This window comes from Globicephala melas, chromosome 1 (assembly GCF_963455315.2).
Source record: "Globicephala melas chromosome 1, mGloMel1.2, whole genome shotgun sequence".
Lineage (NCBI taxonomy): Eukaryota > Metazoa > Chordata > Mammalia > Artiodactyla > Delphinidae > Globicephala > Globicephala melas.
In genome coordinates this window covers 170156906-170173981 of record NC_083314.1, presented here as the reverse complement: position 1 = coordinate 170173981, position 17076 = coordinate 170156906, and the positions used below count along the sequence as shown (strand labels likewise).

Below are 17076 nucleotides of genomic sequence, written 5' to 3'. Positions count from 1 at the left end.
CCTGTATACCTTAGATTATTCCTCAGTGAGGTTTTACTAAGTTAACTAATTTGCTAGCACTTAGCTTTTTTATTTTCATACAAAACATAGTTTTTTTCCCCTCACTGCCTTTCAGCAGTTGAAATTTTCCAGAAAAATCTCACTAAGTAGTTCCTGGATTTAAATTTTGTATTGGATTACTGTTTAGGAACTCTGGTTTGGGATTACTGTTTAGGAACTCTAACATTTGGGATTAGAAGTAGCTTAGTTGTGTATAGCTTAAGATTTGTATGGAAACTTACTCTAAAATAAATAAAATGAAATTTGAAATGGGTTTTTAAGATGCCTTTCTTAAGACTTCTTCACGTTAATGGATTTCTCAATAGAGACATCAGAAGTATGTTTAAAATATATGTATGTATGTGCACGTGTCTGTATGTGTACCATTTTTCCAGGCTCAGTGCTGTGCTAATACTCTAATGAAACTCAAAGGCTTCCATTAACCATTGATTAACTCTTCAAATCAATTTTGTTAGATATTGTTAGCTGGTCGGTGACGACTTTATTATATTCCATTTTATTGAATGACTGTGGGAAGAATCACTTTATCTCCTTGTTTAAAATAAGGATTCTGGTGAGAATATAACAAAGGAAAGTGTTTGCTCTCTTCTCTGTTGTGCATGGTAATTTTGGATGTGTTTGGTGTATGTGTTTGAAAGATATGTAGGCTTTTAAACAAATTACAAAACAATGAGATATGAGAGATTGCTATGACAAAAAATTCTGTATGGTTTTAATAATTTGGAGGCCTTGTTCATGTAATAGTCATGCTGTAGATTGAAAGTATTTTTAAAAATCACACAAAAGGAGATGCAACCTGAATTAGTAAAAATACTAAATTTATATAAAATATACAAAATGTACATGTATGGGTAGAAGAATTTAGCTTAAAATTCAGTGAAATTTGATCACAAATACTGTTGACAAGAGATTGACCGAAAACTTGATGAGTTGCTTTATTTGCTGTAGCAAAAATCTAAAAGGCAGAATCTTTTGGACTATCCTTTAGAACTCGATATAATAGAATTTGACCAGAGAAGAGCTGAAGATGGACCTTACTTTAAAAGAAAAAAATCAATGGTCGGTCCCAATATTTGTACAGTGGTCCTTATATTTTCATAATTCTTTGTTTATAAAGTACCCTGATCATCTCTCCTATGAGTCAGTCATACTGATTGCAGTCAGTAAAAGTGCTGGATTTGGCAGCATGGATAGTTATGGTCAGAGTTCAGGTGAATACTTTCGTTTATCAGGCTGTAAGTACTCTCAAGTGGCACATCCCAGCCTTTTCTCTCTCCATGCCTACAGGTGCACAGCCCCCATACCCAGCAGGAGACCCTTTTTTGTAGGTTTAGTAGAAGTTGCTAGGAAATTGATCCCTGAAGAGTTGTTTATGTTGCCATTTTGGCCTGCTAGTGTCAACTAAGTGCCTGAAATCATTTGATTTTCTCATCATATGAAGTATGGTGTATACATTTAGAAAACAGACCTAGGATTAATTTTCTTGCCTTTTTTTAAAAAATAAATTTATTTATTTATTTATTTTTGGCTGTGTTGGGTCTTCGTTGCAGGCTTTCTCTAGTTGCGGCGAACAGGGGCTACTCTTCGTTGCAGTGCGCTTGCTTCTCATCGCAGTGGCTTCTCATTGTGGGGCACGAGCTCTAGGTGTGTGGGCTTCAGTAGTTGTGGCACATGGGCTCAGTAGTTGTGGCTCGCAGGCTCTAGAGCACAGGTTCAGTAGTTGTGGCGCACGAGCCTAGTTGCTTCGCGGCATGTGGGATCTTCCCGGACCAGGGCTTGAACCTGTGTCCCCTTCATTGACAAGCGGATTCTTAACCACTGCACCACCTTTTTTTTTTTTTTTATTATAGCATCATTTCAGTGTTCTGATTTGGAACTATGCTCCAGAATAACTTACTAGAGAGCTGGGGGAAAATGTCACAGGCCGAAAAGGTAACCTAGATCAATTCAACAAAATTTTTGTATTTTGAGAGATTACTAAAAATGGACCAAGATGTATATTACTCTCCAACACATGGTCCCCACTCTCAGATAATTTATAGCCTAGTGTGAGATACAGATGTATACATAAATGTATAATAGAAGGCAAAATACTCTTAGATGTTACATTTCAGGGTAAAAATTTAGAGAGACTTACAGGCAGAAAGGGTGGAAAGGAAGGAAGTCTTCAGATCCTTCTTTACTTACAGGAAGAGTTAAAAAAACAAAAAAGAAACCCAACAAGGTAGGGGATTGGTGGTGTGGAGGGGAAAATTTTTATAGAGACATTTTCCACACAAAATAAGATTTTCACAAATGTGCAGCTCCTCATTCACTTTATTCTACATACATTAATTGTAAAACTATAGTGCTTTGTTCCAGGCATGGTGCTGGATTCTGAGGGTTCAAGGCTGAAGACTAGGTCCTCCTGCAAAGAATTCACAGTCCAGTTTAGGGTTACAGATATTAATTGACAACAATGAAGAAACAGTACGATAAAAGTATATACAAAGTATGGTGAGACTGCAGAAATTGTTTTCAGATGTTTTTCCCAAAATTGGGTTTTGGACGTTTTACTTTAAACATGAAGGAATGAAGTTAGGCTTTTATGAAGCAGTTTGAGAGCCCTGATTTTTAACTGTTTACTGCTTTTGGCTGATAAGAACCATTGAATCAGATGCTACCAAGTTATGTTTGGTCTTTAGAGATTGACCTGCTTTTCTTAATGAATGATTTTATTTTATTGATAATTTTGCTTTATTTTTTATTAAGGCAAAATAGTAATTTGTTTAGCTGAGCAACTTTATTTTTGTAATCTCCTCGTATTCTTTTGCTACCATCCTTTATTTGGTGTGATCATGGATAATAGAAGAACAGGATACTTTGAGGATTTTCTCATCTGAAAAATGGGGCTTGATATGAGGATCACATGAGAAGATATGGGCTCCACTTTTGTGTACAGATGTTTTGTATTTATTAAACACAGTTGAACCAGGAATACGGTGGGTTGGTGGTGGTGGTGTTTTTGTTTTTTTTTTTGTGGTATGCGGGCCTCTCACTGTTGTGGTCTCTCTCGTTGTGGAGCACAGGCTCCGGACGCACAGGCTCAGCAGCCATGGCTCACAGGCCTAGCCGCTCCGCGGCATGTGGGATCTTCCTGGACCGGGGCACGAACCCGTGTTCCCTGCATCGGCAGGCGGACTCTCAACCACTGCGCCACCAGGGAAGCCCGGTGTTGTTTTTTTTTAATTTATTTATTTTATTGAAGTGTAGGTGATTTAGAGTGTTGTGTTAATCACTGCTGCACAGCAAAGTGATTCAGTTATCCATATACACACACACACACACACACACACACACACACACACACACACACACACACATTCTTTTTTAAAATATTCTTTTCCATTATGGTTTATCATAGGATTTTGAATATAGTTCTCTGTGCTGTACAGTAGGACCTTGTTTATCCATTCTGTATATAAAAGCTTACATCTGCTAACCCCAACTTACCACTCCATCCTTCCCCCAACCCCGTTTCCCTTGGCAACCACCAGTCTGTTCTCTATGTCCATGATCCTGTTTCTTAGGTTCATTTGTGTCATATTTTAGATTCCACATATAAGTGATATCATATGGTATTTGTCTTTCTCTTTCTGACTTCACTTAGTATGGTAATCTCTAGTTGCATCAGATCAGTGTTCTCCTCAGGAAAAAATCAGGTTAGGTAATGGACTAGGTTGACATACATACTCTGTCACTTTTGGAAACTGGAAAGTGTATGTGGTAGCCCATTTTCAATAATGTGAATAGATCATTTTTTACAAGATAGATAATTCTTTAAGCTTTTATATGATAAATCATAGGAGGAGTGGCAAATCTTGATACTTTCTAATAAAGACTTTCTCTCCTCAGAGAATAACAATGTAAATCCATGTATCAACTATCGAGATATAACATTAAATTTTGCCATATTTGCTGATCACAGAGGTTTTAAACATTTGAAAATAGGATTATTTTTGATTTTGCTATTTTTTAGCATCTTCTGATATTTGAAGATAGACGAATACATATGATTAATTAAAGCCTAAGAAGTTGTATGTTTTTCATAGCATTGTAGACTCAAATCATGTTTAAGATGGAAGGAGCCTCTAATCATAGCCTGGGAAGATATAGATAGCCAGAGTTCTGAAAAACTGTTACATGAGCAGGAAAGGGGAACTCTCTTGTCGGGAAATACATTCATGGTTATCAGTTGTGAAAAGTTATAATGGTTCTTTTAATAGCAGCTCCAGAATAAAGTTCCATATTGGCCTTTTTAAAAACAGGTAAATAACTAGAAAAATAAGCTTTGTTTTTAAAAAAACTACCTGTACTCAAACACAGCTTAAGCTTGGTAGTTGAGCAACATAACATAGCATCTGAATTGTGGGCTTTCTTTGCAACATTTTGAAAAGTGAACTACAAACCAAGATTTTGCAACAAAATAAGTAAGGAAAATCTATGGAATGTGGAGGGAAATAGCATGTGAGAAAGTCAGTTCTTTCAATTGGCTTACAAAACCTTTGCTTTCTTCCCTAGCTTGTAGGGCTTTTACATTCTTTTATATAGGATCCCTACTACTGAGCTTCTCAGTTCTGCCCCAGTGTTAAGTTCAGGAGCAAAGCAGTGCTACAGCTCCTCCAGTGGTACAGTGAGAAAATTCCAGGCAGGCTCCTACCTCAGGAAGCATGGTTTTCCTGCTTTCTAGACTTAGTTCTTTATTTTATTTTACTTGCTGTGTTAGGTCTTTGTTGCTGCGCGTGGGCTTCTCATTGCGGTGGCTTCTTCTGTTGCGAAGCACGGGCTCTAGGCATGCGGGCTTCAGTAGTTGTGGCACGTGGGCTCAGTAGTTGTGGCTCGCGGGCTCTAGAACGCAGGCTCAGTGGTTATGGCGCACGGGCTTAGTTGCTCTGCGGCATGTAGGGTCTTCCCGGACCAGGACTCGAACCCATGTCCCCTGCATTGGCAGGCAGATTCTTAAACACTGTGCCACCAGGGAAGTCCCAGTTCATTATTTTAAACAACAGTGTAACCCTAGAATTGCTGCTCTAATTGGAGATTTCATTTTGGTTAATTTTGTTGGGGAGTATTGATCAGTGTTAGGTGTTTTAAAATGCCTCTGATGTGCTTCAGAGGAACCCCCGAGGCTCTTCCTTCAGGATAGTTTAGTCTACCTCTCTGAGCCCAGTTTACTTTGCTTTGCGTTTCTTTGAGCTGCTGTAGATGATTTATTCTTCTGCCAAAAATCATAGTCAGAAAGTTAGCAGGAAAGAGATGTATCAAGCAAGAGTGGTATACTTGAAGGTGTTTTTAAGCCACCTCTCACTACAGCAGGGACAGGAAGGCAGCACAACTTGGTGATGGTCACCAATAATTCATTTTTCTCAATTTTTTCTTTTTTACTTTTTTTATCATTTATGTTGACCAATTCCTCTTTGAAACTGTGACTTTCCTTAATGAGATTAATCATACAGCTGCTTCAAAATTTTTTACCTCTATGTTGATTTAAAATTTCTTATACCCATTCTCACTTGTGAGTTCTAGTCTTTAATTTCCAACCATCTTTAGAGTATTTCCATTTAATTTTACTAACCTGTCTCCCAGATTTCCCATTTTTTCCATTGTATTACTATTCTCCTGAACTTTGGAAGCTTGGAGTCTTGAAAGCCCCTTATCTCTTTCATCAAGTCTCTTGTAAAGTCATGTGTCTTCCTGTGCACAGCCTCTTCACCTTGTCCATTTTTACTGCCATCTTTTAAACTTTTTTTTTTTTTTTTTTGCGGTACGCAGGCCTCTACTGCTGTGGCCTCTCCTGTTGCGGAGCACAGGCTCCGGACGTGCAGGCTCAGCGGCCATGGCTCACGGGCCCAGCCGCTCTGCGGCATGTGGGATCTTCCCGGACCGGGGCACGAACCTGTGTCCCCTGCATCGGCAGGCGGACTCTCAACCACTGCGCCACCAGGGAAGCCCTACTGTCATCTTTTTATTCTGCTGGATTTCACTTCACATCTAAATTATTTCAGTAGTCTTTCGACTGGATCTCCTTTATCTAGATCACCTTTCTCCTCTAATCCATCTAGTACAAACTGATTAAAGTATCACTTGTTTTGTTGCTTTCCTGGTAAAAATACTATTCTCCTGCATTACTATTAAGATCAAGTTTAAGTTTTGGCCCTGAAAGTGGCCCACTTTTGCTTATCCTTTGTGTCTCCCACTGCTCTTTGAGATCATCTCCTTCATTAAGCAGGGTGCTGTGTGCGATTCTTCGTACATACCATGTCTGTGGTTTTCTCCTTGCTTTTGTAAATGTTCTGGACCATGCTGTGGTATCACCGTACCCCGCACCCCCCACCCCAGTCTATGCAAATTTCTGGATTTGTTCGGAAAAGCTTCCCTGATTCCCCCAAGTGTGTGTGTGTTTCTTGTTTCCTTTAAAAAAAAAAAAAAAAGTTTCTTTCTGGATATTTTTCATCTTTCCCCAATTAGATTATGAGCCCTTTGAAAATAGGGACTCAGCCTTTTCTACTTTTGATTTTGTGCTTGGCAGTTTGGATGGGTATTCAGTAAACATTAAATTTGTGAGCTTATTTTAAGTAAGAAACTCAACTAGTGTGTTAATATAGTGCAAACTTGTGTGTTCAAAGGTGGTTTTAACTTTTGAGATGTTTTTTTCCTTTGCTAGTTTCTTAGGTTCAATTGAAGTCAATCCTTGGCAGTTATTTTTATTCTGTAAATTTGGTAAATTTTTGATTAAATAAATTTTGATGAATTGATTTTCTGTTTAAAGATCATTGCTTCCTAGAAGATTTAGTAATTCCTCAAAATGTTTACAAAGTTATCAGTTAATGTGATTCCAAGAAACTAAATAGTCAAAATGTGATGAATATGTTGTTCAGTATATTCCTGGGAACAACACACCAATGATTCTCGCCTCCATGCCTGCCAGATAAAAGTATTTGAATGTAATAGACTTCCTCTTAAGATGTTGAAAGAGTGGTCTCTTGAGAGTTTGAATCAAGATGAAAAAACAATTCAGTAGTGTGACTATAACTAAGATACTTAACTGTTCTTCAAGAATAACTTAACAGATCTGTAGATTTATTAGAGGACAACTGAAAGGCTGCTATGGAAGATAAACTGAAAAGATTTTATTTTGAACTTGGAGAAGATATGCACAAATAAACTGTATTAGGGTCTCTACTTCAAACTTGAGGATTTTGTGTGTGTGTTGTCGGCGGGGGTGTGTGAAAACAAAAGGAAGTCTGCTCATTCAGTAGTGCCAAAATCAAGGTGATATTAAAAAATTGCTTGTGTATATTTTCATCTTCTGTTTTGAATTTGAGCTCATGGAAGATAACAACCACATTTGCCTGCTGTTCCATGTCTTTGTGCCACTGTCAGAAGCAGAGTTCTAGGCCTGAAAGACCCGAAGAGCAAATGAATATGGCATTTTATGTGTTCTAATCAGAGACACTACCTGGATGGAAAGTTAGCTGCAAACATTTGTATGTGTGCTGTTCTTAATAAAATGAATATTCTCTTAAAGAATAAAGGAAATTAATACGTAATTATAAGACTGTTTCTTATGCCAATTGTATTGCATGATTCTGTGCTTTGAACATTATAGCATGCTGGCAAAACAAAGGATCTGAGAGCTGGTAAAGCAAAAAAAAAAAAAAGAGGAAGAATTGGTCTAGAATACCACTAATAAAAATGGTGCTGTTTTCTGCTGTCTTTGGAGAAGTAGGCACCCTCAAAATACTCATGAGTATATTGTGATTAGAGAGAAAATAGCAACTTTACTTTCAAGCAGGTTATAAATATTCATCAATTCAAGAGACAAATATATTGTTCATTTACTTAATTTTAAGCACTTTTTGTTTTCCATCATTTCTTTCATGTTTATATCATCTTCTGCTTGGTTTTCTCCTGTTTCTCTGCTTAAGTAGTATTTTAGAGATTCATTTCTTTTTTGACTTTCTGTTGCTATGAGAGATACCTTTTAAAAATCTTCCAGAGTATTGAATATTTTCCATGTTTCTCCTACGTATTTTTATCGAAGGACAGTGTCTTTATAAGAATTTTGTTAGTACCTCTTTTCAAAAGCAGACAGCAAAAAAGACTGCCTTACCTTGTTGTAAAAGAGCAGCCTTGTTGACCTTCTGAGCACATAAGTCAGGGGTAAGAAATCCATATTTCTATTAAGAAAAAACATTGACAGGAAAAAAAAATCAGTACAGTAAATAGCATATTGTATGACATGTAGTGGGAGGAGAAGGAAAATGATAGAAATAGAAAGGGTAAAATAATTCAGTCTTAATGGCAAGCTTGAAAGTGTTTTTTGGTTTTGTTTTTACTTATTAAGAAGTGGTGAGATGCCATCATTAGAAGAGACTGTTGTTTTCATTCTTTCTTAAAGAAGCCAGAAACATAATTTGAGAAAGAAGAGCTATATTATTCCTAATGCCTAAATGTTCTTCTTGGAAACTCTTTCATTGTTTTCAGCCCCTTTCCCCCCTTCTAAAATAATAGCTTAATCTTCTGGTGTAGTTTGGTGCTATTTGGAACCAAAGAAAATAATGACAACAATTTTAACTCTGAAACTTTTTAACTCTGAAAGACTTTTAAATGAATAAATCCATAAGTTCATTAAGAATGAACATTTTTTAATTTAAACTTTAAAAGTAAAATTTTAAATGTACAGCCTGCATTTTTAAGATAAGTTTACAGATTGGATTTCATAATTGGAGTTATCTCTTCATAATTATATGCCCTTTCCAAAGGCTGTAAACAGCAAATCATATACCTTGTACCTTGTCTGAGAAGCATAACCTTCTAGAACCTAAAGTACCGTTTATACAAGAGCAATGTGAAATAATTTTAGGATGGGATTCTATTCTACTTTCAAAGCAGACCATATACCATCTAGCAACATATTATAATATTGTCAGAAATCATTTATATATGAATACCTTCATATACTTAAAGATGAAAATGTCATTTTAAGTCTCACAGACCTGGGATCATTCTTATAGTAAGGGGGCTATGTTAGTTTTACTTTCCTGCTGCCTTTTAACTCAAATGGTAGAATAATCAATCTGCTTTCTAGTTGAGATTCTTTTAGAATAAACTGTTTAATGAAGAGTGTCCAGTTTTAGATCTTTGTGGGATGGTGTTTCATATCTTCCAAAGATCACACTGGTAGTAGTTTTCCCTAGTATATCAGGTGGCGAGAGGCTTAAGAGGATCATTGCATCTGTCTTGGTGATTGATTTTTGGAAGAGTCTGGAAGATGATCTATCCGAACTTTCTCAAGTTTAACTTTCAAGCTGTGATACTTTTCTTAAAGTTATTTCTGTACATTAATCAATGAGGAAAATTTCTTAGAGGGCTTATTGTGAAGCTTGAGGTAGAAGCTCCCCCATCATCTTGCCTGCTCCAGCCTTCCCCCTTGTGTTATGTCTATCTACAGTACTTGGCATATGACTGTGAGGTGTTTTATGGTGTTTTAATTAAAGTGTTACTGAGGAAGCACTGGCATGTTCAGATCTGGCACTGTCTAGTATATATAGTGAATGAAACTTCTTTTGGAACTGAATCTTAGTTATCATCCCTTCTTTGAAGTCAAGGGGAGAATATTTCATTAAAATTATGTCTTGCTTGTTGTCTTATATATATTCTTTTTAGATAGAAAGGTAAAGTTTAAGAGACATTGAGCAGATGCTGAATTGTTGCAACTCCAGATCCTAGAGCCTATGTCACACCCACTCTCAGTCTAGCAACAAGTAGTAAAAGACATTTGGAATCCCTTTTCCCCCATCCAACCTTGACTATTAAGACTGACAGCAAGAATTTAGCAATTAGAAATACTGCGTACTTTGTTCTCCTACCTTTCAACAAGAATCAGCATGTAAAGTTGAAGTTTCCTGACCAGAATTTGGAAGACTATAATGTGACTCCCTGGGCCTTGATTCCAGAAGAAGGAGCTCTCTGAATATGCGTTTACTAGTTGGTGGTGAATTCGTGAGTCGCCAACTATTAGGCCTTTATGTCCAGATATTATCTCAATTTATGGAGTAAGGTCCCTGAGTTCTCCTCTTTCCTTCCACAGGGCAAGCAGGAGGACTTCAAGACGACAGTTCTGGAGGGTATGGAGACGGCCAAGCATCAGGTGAGGGTGGCATTAGATGCTTGCCACTTAGCAAGAGCCGCCAAGTCAGGGTTTGATGCTTGCAAGTGTTTTTGGCTGTAGTACCCACATTTTAGCCAGAAGCGCAGGGGAACTTTAACCCACAGGACAGAGTAGTATAATAGGAGAAAGTGTAGACAGAACAAAGGCAAGCAAAACCTTTTGAAGTCCTCAGGCCGATCTCAGCCCTCCACTCTTCTTCATGTTTTTGAGGAGATGGCGGGTACTTTTCTCCCCAGCAGCCTTTATAGTAAAAGTAAACATGATATAAAACATAGTCTTAGAAATCATGGGACCTTTACAAAGAAAAATAACTTTATACACAGAGGGGAAGCCATAGGCTGAAAAACAGGATGGAAAGGCCTTCTAGGATTAGTCAGAGGAACTATGTGGGCAAGAGAAATGGTTAAGTGGTATTGGATACAGTTTTTTCAGTTAACATTACATAGTTAATCATTTTGCAGTTTAAACATTTTGTTTCTCACATGAAAATTAATCTTTGTTAAAAACTCTGCTTGAAGTGCTGTTTCTTTTCAGACCAAACTATGAGATTTTAACTTTTGGAAAAAGTAAAGGGTTAAATGATTTATAGGGGCCTATCTGGAACAGTTAAAGTTTGTTCCAAGAATCCAAAGTAGAATATCTGGATTTCATCCTTTACCTCTTAAAGGATGCAATTGTGTGTGCCAGTGCTCAAAACTAGTTTATATATACATTTTGATAGACTTGGAATAGGTATCACTTATGGAGTTTGTCACTTTTGAACTCTTAAGTCTACTTTAAAATTATTTGTTTATTATAGTTTGTGTACAGCAGGTCCAGGGAATATTTTGTATTTTACTCTCTTAGATCAAAAATAGTTCAATGTTAATACAGAAATTAGTACTTAGGGGATCCAGAATGTTAGAAGTAGACTTCTTTAAATGCTATTTGAAGGATTGGAGGTTGATAATCAGTACATGGTTGTCTTAGAGGAGTTAAAATTCTCTTTCAGAGTCTGTATCTGATAGATAAATCTTCAAGAATGCTTTTCATCAAATGATGCACAATTGGATCTTCCAGGGAACTGTTGAGGGTCAGGGATAGCCTTTAGAGCTTTAATCTTGAAGAAATAAATTGAGTTTTCTTGTTTCTTTTTGTTTTGTTTTTACATGAGTAATAAATAAGTTTACTCTTTTGCTTAAGTAAACAACATGTTGTATTGCTGAAAGTAAAAGCAGACTTTCTTATAGAACTGTGGTGCTACTGACTTAATATTAGTAGAACATGAGTTTTAAGTGTTTCCAGGAATGGTGGTGACTATTCTGAACCCTTCAAGGTCTCTTCTTTAGATTTTCACCTTGTTCAGAAGCATGTATTTGTGAGATGATCAGTCGGAGTTAGAAACGTATGCTTATAAGTGATCAATGTTATTCTCTTAACAAAACCAAATGACCGTCATGAGTATCTTGGGACCAGGATCACATCTTGACTTTTAAAAAATCATAGCAAGTTGGTGTTTACATCCTAAATCTTGAAAGTTAGAAGGGAACTTGAGGTCATCTTGCCTAGCTTTCTGCCTTCAAATAGGTGGTATTTGTATCACCCCTGTTTTATCAGGTCCTGAAACACAAAGTTAAATGACTCGACCAGGAATATACCCAACTGTGGAGGAGTGAAAACCCAGAGGTCTCGTTTCTTATGCGTATACTATTCCTTACACCTTCCCTTATAGAATCATTTAAAGTGTGCGTTTACGCTGAAAATAAAAAATCTAAAGCATAAGAAATCATAGGATTTTCCTCTTTTTCCTTTTTCTCTCTTCTCCCCCTATTCTTTATTCTTTTATTTTTAAACTATTATAAGACTGGATATGGTGCATCTAAACTTACTAATTTTAGGAAGTTTATATGTGCATCCTATCAGGCTCTTGTTTTCCCTCTTTAGCTAGAAATCTAATTGTAGTTCATTTTCTCTACGTTAATAAAGGGGGAAAAAAGGCAAGAAACTCATGGAGGCCTTCTTTTCTGTTGTTATATCTCTCTTACTTCATTCAAGATGCTACCTGTATCATATCAGAATCGGGGGGAAATGATTTCATGGAATAGCAGTCCTATATACTCACTTCCCTCTCCTCCTTTTTTCTGCCTAATTGATATATCCGGAAAGATCTAAATTAGTCCCTTAAATATTTAACTACTTTTACTGTGTTTTGAGGGAAAGCATTAGCCAATCAGACCATTAGAAAAGGCAATTATGCTTTAGCATGACTGCATTTTGAAAGGTGATGCTGGAAATTTCCTGTGTTAAGTGGTGAGAAAGAGGAATTGAACAGAGGGCAAGATTGGTATGTAGGCAGCCTTGGGGCTTTTAAAAAATTAAGGTAGCATCTTTGAAATATTCTAAATTTCCAGAATACCAGACTCTGTTAAGTACACACAAACACCAAAGTATAAAACTGTATTCCAGAGCCAAGTGTAAATACTTCTGAATTATATGTACTACTGCTACTTTTAATCAGGATGTTATACTGAAAACAATTGTATTCTGTAAGATTCTTCCCTCTAAAGAAGATACTTGAGTTAGATTATCCAGAATGGTTTGTTAGTTCATTTTGAAATATTTTATAGAAAGAATGTTTTGATTTACCTTCTGAGCAGTTTAGTTTCCAAATTAACATTTTTTGTTTCCTTGGAAAAAAGTTAGATTTTTTCATCTTGCACACTTTTCACCTTGATTTTGATAATGGTTTCCTTCTTTGGAATAGTAATTTTCATCCCTAAAAACCAGAAGGAAGGCAATAATTACTGAGTTTATAGGGACCATTTTTCTTTTTTAAAAAATTTATTTTTAAGAATAATTGGGGTTGTTTTTAGATGTTATATAGAAGATAGAGATGGAGAACAGTGTTATTCCACATATACATTAATGTTACAACTTTTGGCTTCTTTAATTCCTTTTGTTAAACTTTTGATGTTTGATTCAAAGATAATTTAAAACTGTCATGACTCATATAAAATTTCTTAATTGTTACATATTTCCCAAATTAGCCAACTATATTGGAGTGATTTCTGTTGATAAGAACACTTGGAATGAGGAACCAAATATAATGTAAAATTTAGTGCTTTTTCCCCACATGGTTTTTCTGGCTGTCATTGACAATAGTATTTTGCAGTAGGATTGATGTTCATTGACCACTTATTAAACATATATATAGAAGATAATATAGCTAAGAAAGAAAACTACCCTGTTTCGGGGAGGGAGAAGTAGAGTTTACAGAGTTCATTGGTTGTCTTATTAATAGTATACACTCATGAAATACACCAAGAAGTAACCTATTAAGAGGTATTTGGTCCAAATACTCAGGATTATTGGGTAGATAATGCTTCTTATAAATGTGACATGTTTTGGGACTTGGCTTTGTTTTTTTATTTTGATTTGGGGGTACAGGACTGGGGACATCAGAGCTGTATAGTTGGGGCTTCCCTGGTGGCGCAGTGGTTAAGAATCTGCCTGCCAACGCAGGGGACATGGGTTTGATCCCTGGTCCGGGAAGATCCCACATGCCGCGGAGCAAGTCCGCGTGCAGCAACAAAGATCCAACACAGCCAAAAAATAAATTAAAAAAAAAAAAGCTGTATAGTTTTAGAAGCTTTCAAATTACTGAAATAACCTATACATCTGATAGTCAGCATTTCTTCTTTTCATGCCTTAATTTCATGCTTCACCCTCCACAATATGGCTGTTACTGATTATTTTTTTCCTTAAGGAGTAATTAATTCTCCTGACAGTCTTTAATTTTAGGTTGAGATTCATTAAATGTGAGGATTATTGATTTGATCTACTGTTGTGAATACAGTATTTGTGCCCTCATAATCTACTGTGAATGGATGAATTTTTCTTCTTGTCTCCAACAACAGTATTTCTTAATGTACAGCCCACAGTAGCATTAGACATTTTTGCTTAACCTCTTGTTAACCATTATTTTTTCCTAGATAGTGTTTGGATGTCTTTGTGGAAACAATACCTCAATAGCTTAGCTATAATTTTCTAAGTTACATCTTTACCTGCTTTGTTCTTCTTCTTCTTTTTTTTTTAAACATCTTTATTGGAGTATAATTGCTTTACAGTGGTGTGTTAGTTTCTGCTTTATAACAAAGTGAATCAGCTCTACATATACATATATCCCCATATCTCCGCCCTCTTGCATCTCCCTCCCACCCTCCCTACCCCACTGCCCCATCCCACCCCTCTAGGTGGTCACAAAGCACCGAGCTGATCTCCCTGTGCTATGTGGCTGCTTCCCACTAGCTATCTGTTTTCTATTTGATAGTATATATAAGTCCGTGCCACTCTCTCACTTCGTCCCAGCTTAGCCTTCCCCCTCCCCGTGTCCTCAAGTCCATTCTCTACGTCTGTGTCTTTATTCCTGTACTGCCCTTGGGTTCTTCAGAACCTTTTTTTTTTCTTTTTTAGATTCCATATTATATGTGTTAGCATACGGTATTTATTTTTCTCTTTCTGACTTACTTCACTCTGTATAACAATCTCTATGTCCATCCACCTCACTACAAATAACTCGATTTCGTTTCTTTTATGGCTGATTAATATTCCATTGTATATATGTGCCACATCTTCTTTATCCATTCATCTGTCGATGAACAACTAGGTTGCTTCCATGTCCTGGCTGTTGTAAATAGAGCTGCAGTGAACATTGTGGTACATGACTCTTTTTGAATTATGGTTTTCTCAGGGTATATGCCTAGTAGTGGGATTGCTGGGTCGTATGGTAGTTCTATTTTTAGTTTTTTAAGGAACCTCCATACGGTTCTCCATAGTGGGTATATCAATTTACATTCCCACCAACAGTGCAAGAGGGTTCCCTTTTCTCCACACCCTCTCCAGCATTTATTGTTTGTAGATTTTTTTGATGATGGCCATCCTGACTAGTGTGAGGTGATACCTCATTGTAGTTTTGATTTGCATTTCTCTAATGATTAGTGATGTTGAGCATCCTTTCATGTGTTTGTTGGCAATCTGTATATCTTCTTTGGAGAAATGTCTATTTAGGTATTCTGCCCGTTTTTGGATTGGGTTGTTTGTTTTTTTGATATTGAGCTGCATGAGCTGCTTGTAAATTTTGGAGATTAATCCTTTGTCAGTTGCTTCATTTGCAAATATTTTCTCCCGTTCTGAGGGTTGTCTTTTCATCTTGTTTATATTTTCCTTTGCTGGGCAAGAGCTTTTAAGTTTCATTAGGTCCCATTTGTTTATTTTTATTTCCATTTCTCTAGGAGGTGGGTCAAAAAGGATCTTGCTGTGATTTATGTCATAGAGTGTTCTACCTAGGTTTTCCTCTAAGCGTTTTATAGTGTCTGGCCTTACATTTAGGTCTTTAATCCATTTTGAGTTAATTTTTTTGTATGGTGTTAGGCGGTGTTCTAATTTCATTCTTTTACATGTAGCTATCCAGTTTTCCCAGCACCACTTATTGAAGAGGCTGTCTTTTCTCCATTGTATATTCTTGCCTCCTTTATCAAAAATAAGGTAACCATATGTGCGTGGGTTTATCTCTGGGCTTTCTATCCTGTTCCATTGATCTATATTTCTGTTTTTGTGCCAGTACCATACTGTCCTGATTACTGTAGCTTTGTAGTATAGTCTGAAGTCAGCGAGCCTGATTCCTCCAGCTCCGTTTTTCTTTCTCAAGATTGCTTTGGCTATTCGGGGTCTTTTGTGTTTCCATACAAATTGTGAAATTTTTTGTTCTAGTTCTGTGAAAACTGCCATTGGTAGTTTGATAGGGATTGCCTTGAATCTGTAGATTGCTTTGGGTAAGATAGTCATTTTCACATTGTTGATTCTTCCAATCCAAGAACATGGTGTATCTCTCCATCTGTTTGTATTGTCTTTAATTTCAGTGTCTTATAGTTTTCTGCATACGGGTCTTTTGTCTACTTAGGTAGGTTTATTCCTAGGTATTTTATTCTTTTAGTTGCAGTGGTAAATGGGAGTGTTTCCTTAATTTCTCTTTCAGATTTTTCATCATTAGTGTATAGGAATGCAAGAGATTTCTGTGCATTAATTTTGTATCCTTCTACTTTACCAAATTCATTGATTAGCTCTAGTAGTCTTCTGGTAGCATCTTTAGGATTCTCTATGTGTGGTATCATGTCATCTGCAAACAGTGACAGCTTTACTTCTTTTCTGATTTGGATTCCTTTTATTTCTTTTTCTTCTCTGATTGCTGTGGCTAAAAATTCCGAAACTATGTTGAATAATAGTGGTGAGAGTGGACAACCTTGTCTTATTCCTGATCTTAGAGGAAATGGTTTCAGTTTTTCACCATTGGGAATGATGTTGGCTGTGGGTTTGTCATATATGGCCTTTATTATGTTGAGGTAAGTTCCCTCTATGCTTACTTTCTGGAGGGTTTTTATCATAAGTGGGTGTTGAATTTGGTTGAAAGCTTTTTCTGCATCTATGGAGATGATCATATGGTTTTTCTCCTTCAATTTGTTAATATGGTTTATCACATTGATCAATTTGCGTATACTGAGGAATCCCTGCATTCCTGCGATAAACCCCACTTGATCATGGTGTGTGATTCTTTTAATGTGCTGTTGGATTCTGTTTGCCAGTATTTTGTTGAGGATTTTTGCATCTATGTTCATCAGTGATATTGGCCTGTAGTTTTCTTTCTTTGTGACATCTTTGTCTGGTTTTGGTATCAGGGTGATGGTGGCCTTGTAGAATGAGTTTGGGAGTGTTCCTCCCTCTGCTGTATTTTGGAAGAGTTTGAGAAGGATAGATGTTAGCTCTTCTCT

The 17076-nt window shown here is 36.6% G+C and overlaps 1 protein-coding gene across 3 annotated transcripts in view; it reads left to right on the top strand.

Annotated features, from left to right (window-relative positions):
* Window positions 1-17076, top strand: part of KDM1A (lysine demethylase 1A) — a 64076-nt gene that overhangs the window by 12091 nt on the left and 34909 nt on the right. For 2 of the 3 annotated variants that reach the window (XR_011377552.1, XM_030875406.3), the window contains exon 3: window positions 10193-10252. The exons of the other annotated variant lie outside the window; for it this stretch is intronic. Coding sequence is in view for 1 of the 2 variants with exons in the window: in XM_030875406.3 (XP_030731266.1) it covers window positions 10193-10252 (60 nt within the window). In the remaining variant the exon portion in view is untranslated. The remainder of the gene's footprint in view (window positions 1-10192; window positions 10253-17076) is intronic. 3 annotated transcript variants of the gene reach the window in all.